This window comes from Onychomys torridus, chromosome 6 (assembly GCF_903995425.1).
Source record: "Onychomys torridus chromosome 6, mOncTor1.1, whole genome shotgun sequence".
Taxonomy (NCBI): domain Eukaryota; kingdom Metazoa; phylum Chordata; class Mammalia; order Rodentia; family Cricetidae; genus Onychomys; species Onychomys torridus.
Window position 1 is genome coordinate 94,695,785 of NC_050448.1, and position 23,872 is coordinate 94,719,656.

Below are 23,872 nucleotides of genomic sequence, written 5' to 3' on the forward strand. Positions count from 1 at the left end.
AATAATGTTGGTCAGAAATTGCTTTAAAATTCTCAAGCTTTCAGATTCAGTTTTGGCTAACTATGGTGATTACTCCTAACTGGCTTGGATGAGATTGAAGATGAAAAGAAAAATGTGTCTGAATACATCAACCTCACAGAAGTATAAGAAGGTCAAATCATGCTAGCTCAAAAACGAGGAAGATGATTCAATGCCATCACACCTATAAAAGGAGTGGATGTCTTTAGAAAACTAAAAAACTTTGAACAAATTCCAAATTGCTAAGCAGTGGGTACCAGACACTTGTTTAAAGTAGTCTATGAATAGAAATCAAACCACATAAAAAAAAAAATAAAAAAGAACTCTGACAAATATTCAAAGTAAATTATGAATACATGGTGGTCAATAGTATCAAAAGTCACACAGAAGCCCCACTGGGTTATTGGTGTTTACTCTATTGGAACTGAATACAATTTAAAATATGTTTTCATAATTCAATCAGACTACCTTCTTATACTAGCCTATTCAAGTGATCTTTAAGTTATTGTTCACTTCTACCTTAAAGAGCGCTTTCACAGAGGACTTGCAATTCATATCATCTGGAGTTACTGCCATTACTTCTAGGCTAAGTCCCATGGAAATTCATAACTTAGAAATGAAAGTCGCAGGGATGCAACTGCTATCACAATACCAATGCAGCGGCCATAAATATTTCATGAACATTGCATGGGCCAGGGCATATCTCCATTTTCATGAGTTAGAATTTGTACAGCTAAGTCTCCCGATTTTACTATTCATAATGCACAGTATGCCCCACAGAGCATTCCGTATAGTGCTTTTTTAATATTTATGTTTAATGAAGAAATTACTGTTCTGAAAAGTGAACAAGCCACGCCACGGATTTCTTGTTGAAAGTCTTGAGTTCGGCTCAACTGAAACAACAATCAATGGAAATGACCTCATTGCAGTATCTCAGCATAGAAACATAGAACTTTTAGAGAAGTACAAGGTGACAAATCAAAGCATGATAGAATCAAGTGAAAAGGTTCCTGTAAAGGTTACAACATTAGAAATTCCATCTTAGACAAACTCAAAAGGTTAAAATACCAAAAGCAATATCTTTTACACATAAAAACATTAATTACAAATGAGGTACTTGCTGACTACTTTATAGTTTAAATACATGATTGTATTTTCTGGTTTTTCTTTTATCAAAAAGTTTTTAACTTGCTAAGATAATATTACCAAGTTTGATAATGAATTGCTGTTACATTTTTAGGCTAATTCATCAAAGCATGTTATCAGCACTTGTCAAGAATAAATTTTTCATTCAACGTAATAATAATTTTTAAAAAGCTATTGTACGTGTTTAAATCAAGGAATATTATCACAGAAAAGTTACTTCAATGGGGATGATGTGTGTCTTCCTCTAAATGATACTTGTCCTACAGGAAAAGAAAAGCTTGAAAAATTGCAAGAAGTAGGTATAGGAAAATGTCTATTTCTTGCTTTTAAAAAGGAACGTTTTGATATTTTATTTCTTTTTTTCTTTTTTTAAAATATATTTATTTATTAAAATTTTTTTCATTTTACATATCAACCCCAGTTCTCCCTCCCTCCCCTTCTTCTGCCTCTTCACCTCCCTCCCATTCTATCCCCATCCACTCCTCAGAGTGGGTAAGGCCTCCATGGTAGTCACAAAGTCTGGCATACCAAGTTGAAGGAGAGCCTAGCCCCTCCCCATTGTATCAAAGCTGAGCAAGATATCCCACGACAGGGAATGGGTTCCAAAAGTCAGTTCATGCCCTGCTGCCAGGGACCCCACAAACAGATCAAGCCACACAACTGTCACCCACATTCAGAGGGCCTAGTTTAGTCCCATGCAGGTTCCCGAGCTGTCAGTCTAGAGACAGTGAGCTCCAACTAGCACTGGTCAGCTGTCTCTGTGGGTTTCCCCATCATGAACTTAATCCCTTCTTCTTCTCCTTCTTCTTCTTCTTCTTCTTCTTCTTCTTCTTCTTCTTCTTCTTCTTCTTCTTCTTCTTCTTCTTCTTCTTCTTCTCCTCCTCCTCCTCCACCTCCTCCTCCTCCTCCTCCTCCTCCTCCTCCTCCTCCTCCTCCTCCTCCTTCTCCTCCTCCTCCTCCTCCTTCTTCTTCTCCCATTGTGCTGTAAGCCTATATTTAAGACCTCCTCCCTCCTTAAGTAAATGGCATTCGGCATTTAAAAAAAAAAAAAAAAAAAAGAAGATACTTTATTTCTTATATTTTTCATTTTGATCAATTCTTTCAAATAGAGGATTGTTATAAACGCTTCGCTTATCTTAGTAACACCTGGAAGAGTCAGCTAACATCACTGAGCAGCTCTTGTGAAAGCCAAGGGTGTGAATCCATCTTAGCAGAGTATAAATTGCATTCAGGTGGATGATTAAGTCGCAGAGTATCTTTTGAATACACTTCAACAAGAGTCTGTCTTCTCTAGTGAAAACAACAGACTTCACATTGGATACTATTCACCAGTTCAAATATTTGTTTAGGTTTCCAATAATGAAGATAGTAGAAATTCTATAATGGTTCCTGAACGTCCAACCGTTTGTTTATATTGTGTTTCTGATACCATTTAACTGAAAAATGAGAAACTTTTTCCCGTTTGCTTCTCCATAATTTTATTTTACAAAGACTCCCTTACGGAATTTAATCTTTCCAGAATAGATTTGCAGTACACCTGAGTTGTGCTTGCCTTAGCTCCCGGATGCATCAGGAGTCCTGCTGAGGAGGAATCTGAGAAATGTGTCCTGTAGTTTTTGCTCAGCTCTGCTCATCTTGCACATGCCCAGCTCTGATATTGTTTGGGGGCACATTTTGATCACAACTCTTTAATTGGGTTCTATATTTAACTGACCTATTTGAACAGGATCCAGAGCTGGTGAGGAACATCTGTCGCTGGGTTAGGCAAGCCATTCGGATTCCATTTTTTGCCAAGTTGACCCCAAATGTCACCGATATTGTAAGCATCGCCAGGGCCGCGAAGGAAGGTAAGAGCTGGAATTGCATCAGTAGCCCAGTTACTAACGTTGCCCCAGTGGTGCAGCCATGCTGAAGCAGACACTTTCCACACACACATATGTATGTATGTATGTATTTATCTTTTAAGAAACATATTGCATGGACCACTTGGTTTCACAAATACACAAGACATATACCTAGCATTGAAAAACAGAATCCTGTTTTGCACATCTTAACACACATGAAATATGAAACAATATACAGTCCTACTGAGAACTCCAAAGTTGAGGGCCTCAGTATGTACAACTTAATAAAAGCTTTTGCATCTGTCCTAAGGTTAAAAAATACAGCTGCATCCACATTGAATATACTTCTGTGTCCCTTGCATTTATGAGAATGAGGCCTAATTTCTTCCATACTTTAACTTGCAAAGACACTGTAAATTACCCAGTAACTTGCACTGGTTGGAAAACCTTCATGTCAATACACTCATCTAATGATTTAGAGATGGAAGCCATGGTAATTAAAAATCTAGCTGCTTTTTTTTTTTTTTTTTTGGTATGGGTTTTTTGAGACAACTTTTCTTTGTGTAGTCCTAGAACTCACTCCGTAGACCAGACTAACCTGGAACTCACAGAGATCTACCTGGCTCTGCTTCTGGAGTGCTGGGATTAAAGGCATGTGCCACCATTGCCCAGCTTACCAAAAATATCTAACGTTTGAGCATAACTGGAAAAGTCAAATGAATGCAGACACTTGGGAGGAAGAAATCCAAGATTGTGTGGGCCTGAATGGGTTTCAATCATCCTTTCTTCAAGATCTAAAGTCAAATGTTCACGTTTTTTCACAGGTGGTGCAGATGGTGTTACAGCCACCAACACTGTCTCAGGCCTGATGGGATTGAAAGCCAATGGCACACCCTGGCCTGCTGTGGGCATTGGAAAAAGAACCACATATGGAGGGGTATCAGGTGAGTTTTGATCTTTCCTTGCATTTTATTTCATTAGATGTTGATAGAAGGGGCAAGCAAGAGTGTCATGTGTTTTATGATCTTCGATTCCAACATCACTCATTATTGGTCACTTTCCTAATTGCTATGGTGGGACAAATTAACTATGAGGCTACAGTGACTGTTGGGTGAGAGGAGAGAATACCAGACAAAGGCCATGCTGAATTTTTTCTCCTCTGACCTCTGCTTTCCTTAGAGTTTTTCAATACTGTGGCTGCATTGTACCTTATTAATGAAAGCTAACACTATAGCCCCTTGAGAAAAAAGCACCTCAATTATAATACCTTTTTGATAATCTTAAATCAGTTTCCATCCTTCTAGGCTCTTAATATTATCCACCATCTTTAAAACACCCCGATTTCACAACTCAGAACTAACGATTAAAGCTCAATATTTAGCTTCAGCGACGAGACACGGGACTGACCTCACACATTTGCTACTTCTTTCTTATCCTCTTACACTTGAATTTGAAAAAGACAGAGAAGTTTACTTCCAAGGTCCCTTCTGGTCTTGTCGCCCTCTGTTCTCTTTTGCTGTGACAACATGAATTTGGCCTTGCAGAGATGACACCTTGAGGTTCTTGACTGAACAGATATGGGGGTTAGTTTCCTTGGTGACAAAGTGGTAAATATACAGAAAGCAATGGTGCTCCACCGTTCCAGAGAGGCATTGCTGAATCAGACTAAAATTCACTTTCAGAAGAGGCAGGATAGACAGCAAAATCCTTGTCTATGCTGAAGAAGCCTGCAGTACAGATGAAACATGTCCATGAGCCAAGGTAAAACAACAGGACATGGGGCTCTATTATGCTTATAACTGAATGCTCAGGCCACCATGTGTGAAGGAGGAAGACTGACATGCAGCTCCTGAGCTATCAAAGAGGGCCCTAACTATTAATGTAATATGAAATAGCACAGGCTGTTTTAGCGAGGGTCCTAGAAAGAGTCAAGAGACTCTGGAGTTGGACGTTAACGTGTGCTGCATTTTCTGTCAGCTCATTTCAGTTTTTTTTCCAGCCTGTCATGTTGACAGCAAGAGAATAAAGGAGGTCACAGAGGGTGCTGAGCATTAAAAATTAATAAAAGAACTATTGAGGTAGTATTTTATATAAGTAACACCCCATTCACGTTTTCTCATTTAAGCTGCAATTTCTGAATATTTCCCCCTGCTATAACTCAGTCTAATAAAACTATGAAATTACAGCATTAGAAAGAGTCTTTCATGTTTCAGTCTTTAAGCATACATACACTGAACACAAGCTGTACCTCTGGGCCTGTTAGCATTTCCAGGAAACTCCATTTCTGAGATTTATAAATACATATATAAAAATTCACTTGGGCTGTAAGCTCAGCTAAGCTGGTTTGGAACTCTCATTTTAAACAACAAAATGTCCCTCACATTTTTAAAGGGCTGTCCTTCATTTCTAATATGTTCTATATTAAATTCATCTGCCCTATACAATCCATTTTGAAAACAACCTTTCTCCATCTGGACAAAACCAATACAGTCTTTCTCCTGTAAAGAAATGCTTGCTGTATTTTAAAAGTAATAGGACCAGGAAAGCAGCTTAAACCCACAATAAGATGTTCTAAGGCAGAAGAGAGGGCTATGGCAAAGTACCTTCAGCATACATCATACAAAACCTAGCCTTGTAGAACTGCTAATAATACTGGTTTCAAATTTCAACTAAATACTTTTGCTGCTCTCTTAGATGTGGTTGTCCGAACTTCAAAGTCTGATCCGGTATAGAAAATCACACAAAATATGCTGAATATTTTTACAAGTTGAAAATAATGATCACCACACATGGCTAATATTGTCCCAAGGGTTTTCTCAGAACACCGAGGTGCCAATTTTTACACTTATTTGACTCTGGATTTTATGAAGAAAAGCTGACTAATAGTTGGAGTAGCCACCATCCGCTGGAGAAGGGTGCTTTCAGTATATTTTCCAGTTCATTATTCAAACTTTCTATTTTGTTCAGAATACTCTTTCTGGCATCAGAGGAAAAAAGTTATGTGTTGCTAAAAAGAGAAATGTTATCAAGAGATGTTAAGTTGTATACCTGGTGTATTTCCACATTTCCCTTTTTAAGATGTTTAATGTTTGATTTACTTATCGTGTGTATGTGTACCTAAGTATGGATTTATTCAAGTGAGTGCAGGTGCCTGAAGAACTTAAAATGGTTTTCTGAATGAATCCCCAGGAACTGGAGTTTATTGTGGTTAGAAGCCTCCAAATGTGGGTGATGGGACTACTCAGCTCCTCTGCAAGTACATTATAGGTGTACTAAGCCATCTTTCCAGACCATATTTGAGTACTCTTTTATTATTTTTGTAATTTTTTATTAGTTCTTCGTGAATTTTGTATAATGTGTTTTGATCTTATTTACCCCCCCCCACCCCCCCCCCCCCCGGCCAACTCTTCTCGGATCCACACCCAATCCACACAACTTTGTGTGTGGTGGGTTTTTTTGTTGTTGTTGTTGTTTTGTTTAATCTATTGAAACCCATTTGTGCTGACCAAAACCTCCCAAATGTATGGTCTTCCACTGGATTATGGTCTACTTACTAGGCTCTACATTCTTGGAGAAAACTAACTCTCCCTCTCCCAATGGCTTACAATTGTCAGTAGCTCCTTGGCTATTGTGTGGTATAGGCTTTCTTGCCCACCTAGCCTCTCCATGCTGGAATTTGGTCTACCTCCAGCTTGCATAGGTTTTGTACATGCTTTTGTAACCATTATGAATTCATATATGCAGCCACCTTGCTATGTCAAAAAGATACTGTTTCCTTGTAGTTGTTAATTGTAGCCTCTGGCTCTTTAACCTTTTCTGCAATGATCCCTGAGCCTTGAGACTAGGGTCTGTAGTATAGATGTTCCATTTAGGTAAGAAAGGGCAGTAGTGCCTATTGCGAAGATAGACTCAACTAATGTCAATCAAATTGAGTTGTTTCTCATATGACTATTCTGGACTCTACTGCGCTGGTTTTCAAATATTGTTCACAATCATCTGTATGTTATAAATTTAATTTTAATGAATTATAATCAACATAGTTTAGCATTTTATTTTTAAATATGCATGTGTGCATGTCTGTGTATGAGATTGTGTGCCTGAGTGCAGTTACCACAGAGCCAGAAGTGTAGGGTCCCTTGACGTTGGAGTGACAGGCCTTTGTGAGCCTCCTGACATGGGTGCTGGGACCTGAGCTGAGGTCCTCTGAAAGAGTAATATATACTCTTAATGACTGAGTCACCTTTCTGGTCCTGGCAAATATCATTTTAATCAAATAAAATTAAAAAGTAAATTAAGATAAAATTGGGGATATCTTGTAATGTTTTACAGAGAGGTGTAGCTAAGCGCTGTCTGATCACAGTTCTTTCTGAATTGTACATGTACAATGAGCATGTGTCCATCCCACTGTGAAATGTGTTTGTACTGCACTCATGTCACAGTCCTTTGAAGTTATAATGTACATTTCTTGAATAAAGGAAGTCATGGGGCCTGTAAGAACATAACTTCTACTTGTTGAAGTTTGAAATGCATTAGGAAAGGGATTTAGTTCTCCATTCTGACCTGTCCACTGCCTTGCAAATTTATAACCTGCATGTTTTCTAAATGTTCCTGGATAAGTAGAATCAGAATATAGATGGAGCTCAAGCACACAACCTAAATTCATAAAGGAATGACCTAATAAACAGAAAGTCAGTCATAAGAGAAGCATCTGGCAAGATTCATGCTTGTCGGAGGAGTCCATCGATGACTGACTTATAGATGAGGTGGTCAAATGGTAAGAGTAAAGCCACTTGCCCAGAACCCATGTAGTAGAAGGAGAGATCCCACTGGTGGTGCTGGTGGTCTTCTAACTTTCGCATGTGTGCACAGGCTCTCACGTCCCATCCCTATATGCATCATAAGTAAAACAATGTAAAAGAAACATAATTGATTGTAATGACTAATTATTCTCTACTCTTCTCTGGATAATATAAAAATACTCCTAAGTTGTTACCAACTAATATTCTTATTTCTAGTATGTAGGCAGGAAATTTGTTATATCAAAGAATAGCTAGTTCATGTATTACCACACAAGGAACTGGAGTGTGTGTGTGTGTGTGTGCGCGCGTGCACGCATGTGTGCATGAGCATGTGCATATGTGCAGAAGGAGAAAAGAATTCATTGATCTTTATTTGTCTAATTGGGAAATGCCCTATATGAATTCTGTACCTGAGTGGATAATTTGTTTTCTTACTTTATATTCATTTTTTTCCTGGTTTTACTTTAAAATTTTCACCATTTTCTAACCATGTTTCCAAATAATAAAAGCATCTTAGTGCTGCCACAACTCAGTGATTACTATCTTTCATCTGTGTAAATGGTGTCACTCAGCTGTGGTGGGATATTGTCCCATAAGGTCCTCCGTGTTGGAAAGCTTCACTTAGAGACTTAGGTTAAGAGTGAGTCCTACATGTCATCAGCTAAAGATATATCTTTTTTACAACTGACATTAGAGGATAGCCTTTGTTCATTTGCAGATAAATAGGAAAAAGAGTAGTTGTGTTTCTTTCAATGGTTTTACTTATTTGAAGACATATTCTTTTGCTATTCCTATGCTTTTAGTTTTTCCCATTCTTGGGGAAGAACATATTCCTTAGAACTGTTTTGTTCCATTCAATTCCCTAAATATATGTTGTCTGTCACACATATAAACATGCACTTAGGGAAAAGTTATTAAAATTCCCTGCAATTGGCATTTTAAATAATACTTCAGGTTTAGAGAAAATTAGACTTCCAAACGACTTAAAAACAGAATCATTGTTTTGAAGTATTTGTTTGCCAGTTTTGTGATTTTCCACAAAATGGGAACTCCTTATTTGAAAATTTTGGATGCTTGCTTGAAATTTGATTATGTATATACTTAATTAAAATCATAGCACCAAATCTATTTTATATTAAACCTAATAAGCTTGTATTATTGATTTCTGAATAATTCAATCAAAGATGGCCTTCAAGTCTGACTTTTCAGCCTTAATGTGCTAATCATGAATATAACATTGCAGAAGATGTGAGAAGTGATTTTTGTCTTTCTCAGGAAATGATGATGGCAGACCCATAGATTCTCTTTACAGTCTTCAGGTAAATAATGCATCATTTGAAGTCCCACTATGTGGATTTCAATTTACAGCTGTACGACTCATACATCATTTTCATCATTAAAAACCATTAACCAAACAAAGTACAAGGCAAACATTTAGCACTAATTTGTAGCCTTGTGATGGTGTAGAACTAAGCATATACAGTGTTTCATTGAGAAACGTGCACAGTAGACTTTTTTTTAAAAAACTCACACAATTTTACATTAAATTTTTATTATGTTAATGTGTGTGTGTGTGTGTGTGTGTGTGTGTACAGGTGCAAGCATGCCACAGTGTATACATGAAAGTTAGAGGACAACTTGAAGAAGCCAGTTCTCTCTCACCATATTGGTCCCAGGGATTGAACTATCCACTGTAATCCACTTTCATCACAGACTTAAACTTATGTTGCTAGAGTACCAGTGACTATTTGTGCAAATCTGGTAAGATGATAAAACATACCATGAATTGGAAAGTCAAAAGTTGTAGTTGTACTTTTCTTTACATAATTATTTTCAAACACGCAAGCTACTGCTGATTTTGGTAGATCACTTCAGCACTGATATTACACATTACAATTATATCACAAAATACAGTGTTGATATTTTTTATTAGGAAGTATTCATTAAAGGATTGGATTTTTTTATGTGTCAATCACATGATTACTGATGCATAAAAACCTTTTAGAAAAACACGCCTACTATCTGTTATAAAATTTAAGCTATCTATTATAACCATCTTTATCAATAAGAGCTGAAGTTTTAACAGTGAAATATTTAAAATAATTTAATAGATAAAGACAAAATTTAGGAAAAATATGCTGCTAGATCATGTCATAAGGAATCATTTAAAAGAAAGCATTCTGTTTTATTCTCCATTTTGTATATATATTCCAATAATTGTAAAAATTGTGTTCTGTTATTTCCTTATATAAAACATTGTTAGAGTATCCAATTTAACAGATCCAATTACAAAGACCCTGCAATATAAATGTATATTCATCATATTTTCAGAACAGTTCTAAGTAGGCATATTAAATAAAAGATGCTGAATTACAATTTTCATTATAAATTATCACTTTGGTCAAGAGAAACTCACCATTAGAAATATGATCATTTAAATAATGCTCACTTGAAAATGCTCATGCACTGATTGACAAGGCATCCCCTTTTCATTGTATTGCCTTTGCTGCAGTTCACATGCATCACTGTTTAGCTACCACTGGTCTATGCAGGAGATCAGAGCCCTAATAATACATTTTTGACAGTGAGCGTGCCTGCTACCTGTCCTACACAAATCTCACTGTTCATGTTTGCGTCATGGCAACAAAGCAGACAGACAGAGGGAAAATGCCAAGTGCAGAGTTTGAGGCACAGCCTCACTCTGGCTTGACATTCCAGCCAAGTAGCAGTTATGAGATGCATAATTTTTCTTCTGGGACTCAGCTGCCATATCCATAGATGCTTACAGTTCATTGACAGATGGGGCAAGGGTGAAGGCTTAAAGCACAGATCAAGGTCTGTAGCCTCTCCTTAGATATTTTAAAATAGCCATTGTTCTACAGATAAATGATTAAACAGTATGTAAGAGCTGACAAAATCATAGATCCTCTGATAATGTGTGTGTGTGTGTGTGTGTGTGTGTGTGTGTGTGTGTGTGTGTGTAAAATCAGGAAAATAAATTATTATCTGCACCAATTCCTATAATATTTGATTGACTTTGTAAACTAAAAGACCTGACAAGCATATTATGAAAACTTAACTTTGCAGCAGTGGTAATGAATTATTAAATTTTGTTCCTTGTATGTGTATGTTTTTATCATAAAGAATGATGTCAAGCTTGAAATTAGTCCCCAAAAAAGGTTCTATTATGAAAGTGAAACTAGAGAGTATGGTGTCAATGTCAGAGCTTGAATTTAAATATTCAGAGATTCATGCATATCTGCTGCACTAAAATATCAGTGTAGGTACACGTCAGTGGCTGTTTAATTTAGGACTACACATCTCTGTAAGCCTCGGAAATGGTTCACCATGTCACACTCTCATACCGAACACCGGTACAGTACATTGGATTAATTAATGAATCCTTGCAGAGAACTGAGTTCTCAGTATGTCAAGATTTCAGTTTTATGTTAAATATTTTCTAAAGGCCAGACCCTGAAATCTCAGGGGCAGTCCCGAGCAGTGAGCTGCGAATTTAACCATAGGCTAACTGCTAATGATAAGGAAAAGAGTCCTTGCTGAGGCAGCTGGAATACAGTCATTGGATTAGGCTATCAATCACTCTGCTCCCCAAGGAAATGAGGAAGAAGAAGACCGAACGGTGAAAAGGGGAGTTAGGAAAAGGAGGGCATGACTTGAATAAGATTCCTCACCATCTTCCCCCTGCTTCCTCTACAATCCCTGGGCACTGGGGACTGGTGGACTCCGGGGCTCTACTCCATGGAACAGGCTTATTTACTCTTCACAACTAAAAGACTATCCAAACACCCTTGCCTCTCTTCTTCTGAGGATCGTTAAACCTGCTGGAAGCTAATGCCTGGTGACATAAGAAAATAATAGAATAATTTTTAGTTTTTGAATTTAAGATTTATGTTGCCGATTATTTCTATATCCAGAATTCACTTGACAATGGTAAAGGAAACATTATTTTATTACATTCTAAAATGCAGTCAAGTTTCACTTATAGGTATCCACATAGTGACCTCAGAATTCAGTAAATGCAGTTCAGTGTACATGGGAGCCTGGAGGGCTTTTTAGAGTATCACTCACTACTGACCCCCTTCCCCAAGACTTTGGTTATTTTGTATGAGAAATGGGAGAGGGGCTGGAAGTGTGATGTCTTTGCTGCAGCTCTGGGGAGAGCACTTTGGAAGAGTTGATGAAGACAAGCTGGTGTTATTAAGCACATTAGTTTGAATATCTTATTTCAGAAAGTATTTCAAAAGCTATATTCTGTGTTAGAGAATTGTGACATACAAATCAATAGTCTTGGCCCCTGGTCAAGTATCTAAAACAAATAATCATAAGTAGAATCAGAACTAATTCTTCAAAAACAATAGAGCACAGAACTGGAAGTCTCAGAAGGAAAAAGCATATGCTATACCATTTAAGGTTACATGTTGAAAGCCAACACTTGCTTATGCAAAGAGAATCTGTTTTGAGAGTGCCTCTGAAGATAATTTATGAATATCAGCAGTCCTTTGAAAAGCAAACAGGTGTGAGAGGCAGACAAGAGTAAAATTAAACGCATATTCGTGAAATACAATGTTTTCTTTTCTTTGCAGAGACAGTAATACACTGAAAAATAAGTGCTCTCTGAGAAGAAGTACTTACACTAAATTTATGTATTTTCTCGATACCTTAAAAGTGTAGGAAAGAGTATGGCAGCTTCTGATTGTTTCTGTAAATTTAGTTATTTTCTGTTATCCCTGGGCAAAGGTATCCATTAATATGGAGAAGAGATGCAGCCATCAGTTAGACTATGCTCTGACAATGAAGAAAACCCTCCTTTAGCAGTTATACTGTGCACTGAGCGTCTTTCAGAGCATGTGTTTAGTCTGTTCATGGTACCATTCAGCAACCACAGATATTGTTTTACAGTCTTCTTTAGACATACGTCCTGGTGTTCCAAAATCTCAACAGGTCCTGAAGGATAGGGCATAGAAAACCCTTGACAATATGCAGGGGGTATGTGATGTTCCAAGTGGAGACTGACAAGGTAAAGCAGAAATTATGGGAAGCATTAAGATCAATGTAGAGGATGGAAAGGAATTGGGTTTGACCAACTTCTCTCTACCTGGTCAAAGAGTCTAACAGTTCAGCTCAACCCAAGGTGGTTTGACGAGAATGGCTCCAATGATCTCATATGTTTGAGCACATTATTCCTTTATGCTTGGCCTATTTGTGGAATGTCTGTGCACATCATTACGTGAGAGAGTAACAATGGGTGTTTATATCATAATAATACCAATAGTGGCTTCTTTATTTCTTTTGTATTCAACTTTCTTCTAATAAATTAGCCTTAAGACATAAATTTCATTGTCTCTTAAAGCAATATACCTTGAATTTTAAGAAAAAAATCTATTCTGGATTTATAAATCTCAACATACATGTTACTATGTGCTATTGGTGGTGTTTGAAAATTTATAGTCACAGACTTCTAGTATTAGAAAAATGGTCAGCATTAAGACTAACACAAGCTACTTCAGAACATCAAGGTGTTTAATACGATTTTTATTTGTGTAACACATGATTGAATAATTTACATGTAGCATAATTTAAATGACCCTAAGAGGTTGATATAACTAGGTCTATTTTACAGATAGTTAATTAAGCACCTCAACAGAGTCTACATAAACCAAAGATATCATAAATTAAGTTTAAACTCAGATCTTTCTCCAAAAATAAGCATCCAGATTTTCTTTTTTAATCAGTGTCTTGTTCTGGGATCTGAATTATGGTAATTCTCTATCTGAGTATGGTGGACCCCTTAAATTCTGACTAGGATACAGGTGTTACTGAGAGATGAAAATGTTCAATCTGAGTTGAAAAATACCTATGACTATATCCTTCTGAAGCCATTGTTACCTGTACCAACCCCTTCATCTATCTGTGGGAAAACTGAGCTAAGTGAACAGAAGAGGGACAATCCCAGACAGTTCATTCCAAGAAGCAAAGATGAAGGCTGCATTCAGTCATTTTTCTTGAAGTGTAAGTATGTAAGGTTTCCTTGAAATGAAACATTCATCAGGATAGCAATAAATAACTTTATTTCTTACTGGCTAGAATGAACTATGGAGTGCTTGGTCCAACCATGCTGCTGAAACAAACTTTGGATGCCATCCTTCATTTGCTCTTCTTTAATCCTCCGTCAGTTACAAATCTCTGTGTTCCTGGGGCTGTCTCACTGTCTTTCCCCACAGATCCATCTTTTTTCCGAGGAGAAGCATCCTCTCCTTTATAATTTCAACTGAGCTTGCAAAAATCACCAGGAAGCAATTCTGATACACTGCCTTTCCATCAGGTGGAGAGAAAGAAAAGGACATTTTGAAGATGGTGAGATGGGGGTGATGTTAACACCAAAAAGCCTATAATTAAGTGTGAGCTTTCTAAAAGGAAAAGGAGGAATCTCCACTGCTTTTCCCTCACCCCTATTCAAAACAAAACAAGACAGAATATGAACTGAATCAGTACACAAGAAGGGTAGGCTCTTAACACACCTCTAGTGTGATACACTGTAAGACATTTTAATTAGCATTAATTAATTTATAAGTAAGTGTGTGAATTAAAGCAGAGACCAAGGAATGTTCTGGAGTGGTTCTGACTTAGCCCATTGTTGATGACCGATGTGTTTGAATTATGGTAGTCTTTATATTAGCATATATTAATTGTACTTACATGCATAAAAGTGTCATAAAAATGATATGCCTTTTAAGAAGCTGTGGCTTCTTTTTCATCTCCTTGTGGCTCAGGTATGCTACATGCACACAGAGGATATGCAGGAGATCCAGCTCGAGTCTTAATATTCAAATTGGAATCCACTTAATTATCCCTTCAAAATCTGTGACCCTTGTAGTAAATCTTTCCTTTTTTATAGTATTTTTATTGTATAATTAACCTAATTTCACATATCCGCCACAGATTACCCCATCCTCTCTCCTCCTACCCCCATCCCTCCCCCCCAATCCACCCCCCACTCCCATCTCCTCCAAGGCAAGGTCTCCCCTGGGGAGCCAGCCCAGCCTGGCAGACTCAGCCAAGGTAGGTTTAGTCCCCTCCTCCCCAAGGCTGAGCAAAGTGTCTAAATTTCAGTATGTGGGGTTGGACAGATGGCTCAATGGTTAAGAGCACTGACTTCTCTTCCAGATGACCCTGGTTCAATTCCCAGCACCTGCATGGCAGTTCACAACTATCTGTAATTCCAGTTCCTGGGGACCCAAAATCCATGTCAAAACACTAATTAGCACATGAAATAAAAATAAATAATTTTTTTAAAAAGCCAGGCGGTGGTGGCACAGGCCTTTAATCTGAGCACTTGGGAGGCAGAGAGGCTGGTGGATCCCTGTGAGTTCAAGGAAAGGTACAAAGCTACACAGAGAAAGCCAGAGCTTTTCACACTCTATACTATTTAACTACTTAACAACTTGGTTGAGTTGTATGATTTAGTGGCCTGCTTCGTTGAAAAAGAAGTGGATGCACAGAGATATTAAGTACATTCTGTGAAATCACAGAGTTAAGTACACATGAATCTATGCATGATATTGTAACTTCACTATACACACCCACCTCGTCTTCTATGCTCTTTCTGTATCAGTGGTCCTCAACCTTCCTAATGCTGCGATCCTTTAACACAGTTCCCCATGTTGTGGTGACCCCCAACCGTAACACTTTTTTGTTGCTACATTATAACTGTAATTTTTGCTGGTGTTACGAATAATAATATAAGGATCTATGTTTTCTCATGGTCTTAGGTAGCCTCTGTGAAAGGTTCTTTGATCCCCAGGTTGAAAACCACTGTTCTAGATTAATTTATTCTAGTATACATCTATGAGGCTCTTCATGTTTAGGTTGAAAACAATGAGGAATGACTCTATTCTCTTTAGCAAAATTAAGTAAAACAACATATGAAAAATAGTGCTAAGATTAATAACAGTTTAAAAAGTATCATGTGACGGAGGGTCACAAATGTACCTCAATTGTTCTGGTAAACCCTTCAGCATTTCTATTAACCTCTGTCCTTCATACACACCTCACATATTAATATGATGAGAAATCACACAAAGGAATATTTTAAGGTAGATGCCAAAGTCTTAATGGATCAGATCATTACTATATTTTTATTCATTAGTTCAAACACTTGATCTTATACTTTATTCTCACATTAAAGGGAAATTATAGGTTTCCCTGTTAACTAGTATGAAATGTAAACATGATATAAATGAGTTGGACCAGAAACTACTTTGAATATAACTATTTCCTTAAGCTTAACCCTTGAGTTCTCCAAATTTTATTATAGTTATAAGAACAGAGGAATTTTTTGTGGGAATATGTGTGCACATACATGTGTGCATATGTGTGTATGCACGTCTGCTTTTTGTGTGTTGTTCTAAATCATTTCCAAAGACTATTAGTTTTACCTTCCTGTGAAGGTTTACAATGGGCACCAATAGAGTCCCCAGAGTGATGACAGCCACCTGAGAATCTTTATAACTATGCTGATTTGCCTAGAGAACAACTTACTCAGTACATCCATCAAGTATTCCAGAGGAGTCTGGTACCTATGTCTTTCCATCTTCTCTTTGAAAGGAAAAAATCAAGGAAATATAACATAATTAATACTATCATCATATGATATTATGTAATACAATTTGAGATGTTCATTTCACAGAATAAAATAAATCGTTTTCTTTGGTTGATTAAGTGTAGTCAACGATGGTTGTAATACCAGTAATTCATATGCAGCAATTTAATTTTTTGTTAAGTATACCATTAAGTAGATTCCTTGAAAGTCTGACTAAAATTCCTGACAACATAGAAAATGACAGACATTCATTCTAAAGAATGACAAAATGTTGACTTGACTTCAACCTACTGATTAAAATGGTTATAAAATTTTGAGATATTCTTTTTAGTGAATTTTGTCTATAGGTATTAAAATTTAAATGATAGGACACATCAGCAAAGATCTCTTTCACCATCCCTACCTCATGACATAGTATTTCTGAGAATTTTTCCAGAAATGAATGTGTAAAAGATGTTATGTGAGTGTTCTCTTGTCCATATCTTGTTTTACAGGTTTCCCCCTCTAACCCAAGAGAAATGTAAGCATTTGATATTTCTATCCTTACTTTATGGCAAGCAAAATTGTTGCATTTCAGTTACATAGGATGGCCCTGATACCAAAAGACCCCACCTCTGTGAGCAAAGAGGCATCTGGAGGCAGTGTCTGATGTTTAAGGGCAGTGATCTTCAGAAGCCAAGAACTTCAAGTAGAATTATACTGCTAAGGATTTTTAGAGTCTGTGTCCTAGGGAGTATGCAGTTTTCCATACACAATTTTGATTATAGCATCAGAGATCAAGGCAGGTGTGGCAGATAAAACTCACTAAGCTTAATCTCTTAGAGTCCTATGGAAGTCTACTAAATGCTGCTCAGTTGGTTTTGAGCTGTGAGCATCAATGCTGCTTCTATCTGTACTCCTGAAAAGGGGATTTATTCAACAAATAAAACAGAAATAAAATAGAGATTACACATGGCAATGATGGCAAGCTACAAAATAAATGGGGAAATGAAACAAGGGAGCAAAATACAGCAAGAAAGGCAAAGTGCACATCATTGCGTGGTGGTGGGGAGTTGTATATGCTGTAAAGGGCAGGCTTAGAGACCTCTAGAAGAAAACAAGAAGGACAACACAGGAAGTAAAATCAGCAAAGAAAGAGTTGTTGACAATTGTGAATTCATGAGAGAGACAGTAGGGCATCAAATTAATTTTAAAAATAAAAATATCACGCATCTGTGAGCTTCTGCACACATTTCTGTGGTCATCTTCTGAGCACTCCCACATACCTGTTTTTTTTTTTTCTAAGCTCTTTCAATGTTTTAATTCACTTAACAGTGAAATAAATATTAATTCAGAATTAAATGCATACACTGAAATTTTTACCTTTTTTTAGTAACAGTAATAGTAAGTTAAGAACCATATAGCTAGAAAAAAATCCCTTCTTACTCAGAAACAAAAATCCATGCAAAAAGAATTCTACCTCATCACACTCTTAAAAATACTTTTCATTACAAGATAGATCATACAATGAGTATAAGCATGGATAAAGTCTCATAAAATGAAATCAAAGAAAAAAATGGAGTGGTGCAGTTGTTAAGAGAAAAGCTGTTCATACATCCAAAATGTTATTGTGTGGCAGGAAGAACATTCTCAGATACACAATGGCTCAGAAAATATACCATACTCCTCTTCAAAATATGACTGAAGACTATATGTATGTACACACACACACACACACACAACACAACACACACACACACACACACACACACACACACACACACACACTAAACAACCAAGTGATGAATTGCAGCAATGATTTTCAAATTATGGTTTCTGTACTGTCTGCTAGCACCACCTGGGAACTTATTAGAAGCACAGAATTTCAGGGCCAACTCCAGAAAAACTGAATCAGAAACTCTGGGCTGTGGGACCAGCAGTCTGTTTTAACAAGCCCTCCAGGTGATTCTCAAGCTTAAGTAAGACAGTGAATGAATTAAATTAATCAATTCAAAAATAAGAAGGCCTTTGCACAAGTGTTAATCTTTTAAATACTGATTATACACTAGATCCTATGTAATTTTTGAAAACTGGGGTTTAAAACTGAGTTTATATGACAAAAATAGTCCTAAAAAATGACCCATGAATACTGAAAAAAAAATTCTAACCTCAAATTAATTTAACAAAGAACAATTAATAAAAATACTACAGAAATTAGAGCTCAGACATTTCAAACTGTTCATCAAAATAGGATGTTAGTTTTTTTTGTTGTTGCTGTATATTTTTGTTTTGTTTTCTTTAAAAGAAAAAAAAACAGAGTAGCAATGTAATAATTTCTGATCTAGAACTCACTATGTAGCCCAGGCTAACCTCAAGCTTGCAGTGATCCTCCTACCTCAGTCTTCTGGGTATTGAGATTAAAAATATGCACTTCAGTACTTTGACAGAATAATCTTTTAAAATGTTACTCTTCACTAAGATATTTATAAACTACAATAAGTCCCAACAGGCTTTTGAAGAATGTGAAGTTAATTCCTCTTGGAAATAGTGAAAGGATAAAGGAGGACCTGGACTTATATTCTCCAGTTGTGTCCTTGCTGTGCATCCTGCAGCTACATCATGACTGGCTCAGTAAACAGTGACTCAGTGGATGAATATTCAAAATCTAGGACCTGTAGTACAATTGGAAAGTTGTATTTAGGAATGTCACAGTAAATAGCATGGTGGTCAAAAAAATTGTCATGAATGTTGAGTCTTACAGACCTTAATAACTTTCTTTCCACTGAGTTTTATCTGTAAAAGCAGAGTAAGAATGCCTCCTTTGGAGAGTTTTTCGAGAATTAAACTACATTCCACAAATAGAATTGGGATACATTTACATAGCACTTCCTCTTTGAGTTCTACAAACACTTCTAAAATACTGCTATACAAGAAAGGTGACTATGAGGCTGACATGCTAACATTTAATTTTTCCAAAGTACCACATAGAATATTTGCACCAATTTCATTTATCAATCTAATATATTTTAAATGCTGGGAAATTCTATTGAATTTGGAGAGCCAAGCATATTGATTCTAAAATATTATTCCAGGAATACAGGATGGTTGAGTTTTATGATTATTGCTAATGTAATATAATAAAATTATATCTGATAGTAAATTTTTACAAGGTTAATTTCTCAAAGTGACCTGAAGAACCTCCTAAATTGTCTTTATATTTTTAAAACAGTCCTAGACATATAAAGTAGTTTACAAGAATAAAACATCAAAGTCCTACTTAGCAGTTTACTTTTTAAAATATTCCCAAGATAAATGATAAGAGATGTATACCATGAGAACTGGCATTTTATACTGTGCTTGAGATTATGTCTAATATATATATAAAGAATTATGTGTTTAAAAATTTAATAATTATTAGAGATGTTCTCATGTATTCAGGCAATACAAAATGCTATTTTCAATGTTAGACTTAAGGTAATTAACATAAGGACAGTTAGATGACTCTGATAAGGTAACTGGACCAGGCAGGAGCCAAGCTGCTTTCCCAGTCATCCCATAAACAAGGAAAATGATGCCCAGACTAAGGTTATTGGAATTTGCTGCCCAGCGTGCCTGATTCAAAAACCTATACTTCCTGTGCAGCAACATGCAAAATACTGCTCTCCTGCCCACTAGGATCCACACCAGGAAACACCCTATCCTTAATGAACAGTGTATGGGATAGAAAGAAAGAACAGCACTATTGTAGCAAAGAAAACTCAATCAACTGCAAAGCAGAGTTTGCTCTTACAGCAAAAAGACTCATTCTCATATTTTCAATTGTTATATATTTTGTACAATGATGAACTAGAATGAACTCTTCCTAAAATTTATGAAACTATTATTATTATTATTATTATTATTATTATTATTATTAGTTTTTTGACATAATTTCTCTGTGTAGCCCTGGCTGTCCTGGAATTCACTCTGTAGACCAGGCTGACCTCCACTTGCCTCTGCCTCTTCAGTGCTGGGACTAAAGGTCATGCTCTTCTACTGCCTGAAATTATTTTTAAGTATAGGAGTGAGAACAAACAGGAAAGAGGTACTAAATAATTATTTTTGTCTCAATTAGAATAAAGTAGTAAAGTATAGACACAGCTATTTATTGAAATCAAATTCCGAATGATAATAATGAAAATTATGTTTCCTGGTATGAGAACAATCAGATAAATGAGCAGAAGGTGGAACTCTTGAGTACTTTCTCTACCCCAATGAATATAACATGTAAAAAATATTCTCTCAAATCATATAGAACAAGATATATTATTAACAGAATTTTTAGTGAGAGCCTATCACAAAACAAAACTATTCTTAGGCAAATAAAGAGAAGCTTAGCTACTTAGAAAAAAAAGTAAATACATAATATTAAAACCCTGAAGTTTAAAGGCTTAAATAATAATGCTAAATTAACTACTTAAAAAAACAATAGACAATGAATATTTATTTAAATGGAGAAGATAAGAGAATGTACAGAAATATTGAATGAATTCTCTGCATGTTCTTTGAACACTTCTATGTATCAAAACCATCAGCAAAATTGATAACTGGATGTCCAACTGTGTCCATAAGATAATAAAGCAGTTGATTCCAAGTCAAGGTCTCAAAATTGTGTCTTAGGGTTGCTATTAATTTGGTGACATACCGTAACCATGATAAATGAGGAAAGGAAAGTTTTGGCTTACTTATCCTGAGTCACAAACCATGTGGGAAGCCAAGGCAGGAACTCAAACTGGTCAGGAACCTGGAGGCAGGAGCTGATAAAAATGCAGTGGAGGAGAGCCACTTACTGGTTTGCTGCTCATGGCTTACTCAGTCTTCTTTCTTTAGAACCCAGGACTACCAACTCACAGGTAGTGGCCCCTAACACAAAATGCTGGCCTCTCCCCTATCAGTTACTAGTTAGGAAAATGCCCAATGTGTTCATCTGCTATAGCCCAATCGAATGGAGGATTTTCTCAATCAGAGTTCCCTCCTTTCAGATGACTCTATCTTGTGTCAAGTTGATTCAAAACTAGCTAGCACACTTTTCATAATAGAAGACCATGCAATAAATTAGTCACAGTGGACAAAATATTCAGTCATACTATTTGAAAATATATTCATGTTATCTTTATATTCAGTGATTTCTTTGGATGTAAAATTCTATATAAAAGGTATGATTTTACTAAATATTTTAAGCCAATAGTCTAGTTTCTTCTTAATTATAAACAACCCTGCTCTTTTTTGTGTGAGAGATGTGTGCACAAATATATGTATATTTGTATGACGCCTCCCCTTTGAATCTTCTTAGTCAAATTTACTCTTTATTTCTTGAAGTGCTGTTTGGTTTTTTGATGATGAGAGTTTTTCTTTTAATTTGTTGTTGGGCCCTCTGTTTTCTTTATTTTTATTTTATTTTTGTTGTTGTATTTGGGACAAGGTCTTTCTATATAGCACTGGCTGGCGTGAAACCTATTATGTAGACCAGGCTGGCCTCAGGCTCACAGAGATACCCTGCTTCCTCTTATTATTATAGGGATTCATCAACATGAATGCTAGAAGTTTTAATTTTAAATCTGTAAATTCTCTTGTTTCATTTATTACCATTTCCCTCTCTGTCTTCACTCTTTTCTTCAGTCACTATTTTCTCTCATCTTGTGTTCTCCCTTCGAAGTTATTGATTTTACAAAGAATGGGTTTTCTTTTTTTTTCATATTCTGATTATTTGTTTTTATTGACTATTATATTTTAATATTCCCATGACTGGTTTCCTTTGAATTATATTCTGATCTTTTACATGCGGAGCCTTCTCTAAATATCTCTAAAACTAGACTGTTTCTTTAGTTTCCGTATGATCTCTGTGTCCCCTGGCTCATGAATGATTTCCTTTGAGGATTTGTCTTGGTGTTTCTGGGTCATGTAGGCAACATCTTGGACTATTCAGGGTCTTGGAAGTCCCTTGATTTAATATTAAGTGTGGAATATTGATAAGTTGACTAAAACTTCTGATTGTATGAATGAAGTTGATCAACTAGAGATTTTATTGTGAAGAGAATGAGTGATGGGCAAATGTTTTTACAGGAACTCATGGGTAATTTTTCAGGTGTCTTCTTGGGGGAGAAGTAGTTTCTCAGAAGAGTCCATTATCTCTTATTGTGGCCACACTTGTCATCTCATAGTAAAGAGTAGGGAGTACAGGTTAGGTTCAGCATTTAATATACAGATGTTGGTTTCATTTCCAACTTTTACACTTTGTCTCCATCAAACTCTTGCTTTTAAAAAAATTATTAAATTTATTTATTCAATCATTTCTCTGTGTATACACATTGGAGGACAGTGGAAGACGTGTGAGCAAGTGTCTTTCCCCACTGAGTTATCTCATTGGATACTCCCATGTTCCACAGCTCACTCTGTTGCCTGTTCTTTAACTGCTGTCCCTTGGGTTCAATGTGGTGGGTATCCTTAATTCACACATTCTTTTCTTGTTTGTTTGATGTTTTTGCTTTTTGTTGTCTTCTGGGGGATTCATGACACAAGACAATCCATTATTTGGGATGCTTATTAAGAAGTAAAATTAGTTGGGCAGTGGTGGTGCATGCCTTTAATCCCAGCACTCGGGAGGCAGAGCCAGGCAGATCTCTGTGAGTTTGAGGCCAGCCTAGGCTACAGAGTGAGTTCCAGGAAAGGCACAAAGCTATACAGAGAAACCTTGTCTCAAAAAAACAAAAAAAGAAGAAGTAAAATTAAGGCAAGTGTAGTGGCACTCACCTTTAATCCCAACATAGAGACAGAAACAGATAGATCCCCAAGTTTGAGGTCAGCCTGGTCTACAGAGAGTTTTAGCTCAGTCAGGGATATACAGAGAAACCCTGTATCAATACATATCTATCTACATATAGATAGATAGAAATAGATAGATATTACAAAAAGGACAATGAAAATGATAAGTAAAATTAAATATTAAATATGAACTTTAATATCTTTGATTGATCATGCCATTTAGGTTTTAAACTAAACTTTTACCACTCATAAGTTAAAGCTCATCATCTACAATTCAATGTGTATAGATGTTTTAATGTGTGTATACATCTGTACACAACTGCAATTGATAAATAATTAGTAACCTGCCTAATGCAAGAAAAACTCCTGTACCAGGAATTCAGGGTTTGGATTTCTCCAGCCCTTCCTGTCATTATTGTGTAACACGAATCTTTGCTTCTGTCTTCAAAGCTGCTTTTTTTTTCACTATGATTCTCCATTTAGCCTCATTTGTTTCTCCTTATTGTTCTCAGAGGAGAAGGATGACAGGAAGTCTGTTTGGGGTCAGTAATGCCATTAGGTCCTTCAGCATAGTTGAAGTGTTGGTCTGTGGCTTCCTGACCTGAACCCACTAGAAACCATTTCATTATTGCAGCTTAGTTGTGGGTCAGCAGCTTGTCAATAAC

At 36.4% G+C, this 23,872-nt stretch overlaps 1 protein-coding gene across 1 annotated transcript in view; it reads left to right on the top strand.

The window, feature by feature from the left end:
- Dpyd (dihydropyrimidine dehydrogenase) overlaps positions 1 to 23,872 on the top strand; it is an 851,011-nt gene that overhangs the window by 635,009 nt on the left and 192,130 nt on the right. Inside the window, exons 17-18 of the mRNA XM_036191420.1 lie at positions 2,891 to 3,011; positions 3,833 to 3,952. Coding sequence (XP_036047313.1) covers positions 2,891 to 3,011; positions 3,833 to 3,952 — 241 coding nt within the window. The remainder of the gene's footprint in view (positions 1 to 2,890; positions 3,012 to 3,832; positions 3,953 to 23,872) is intronic.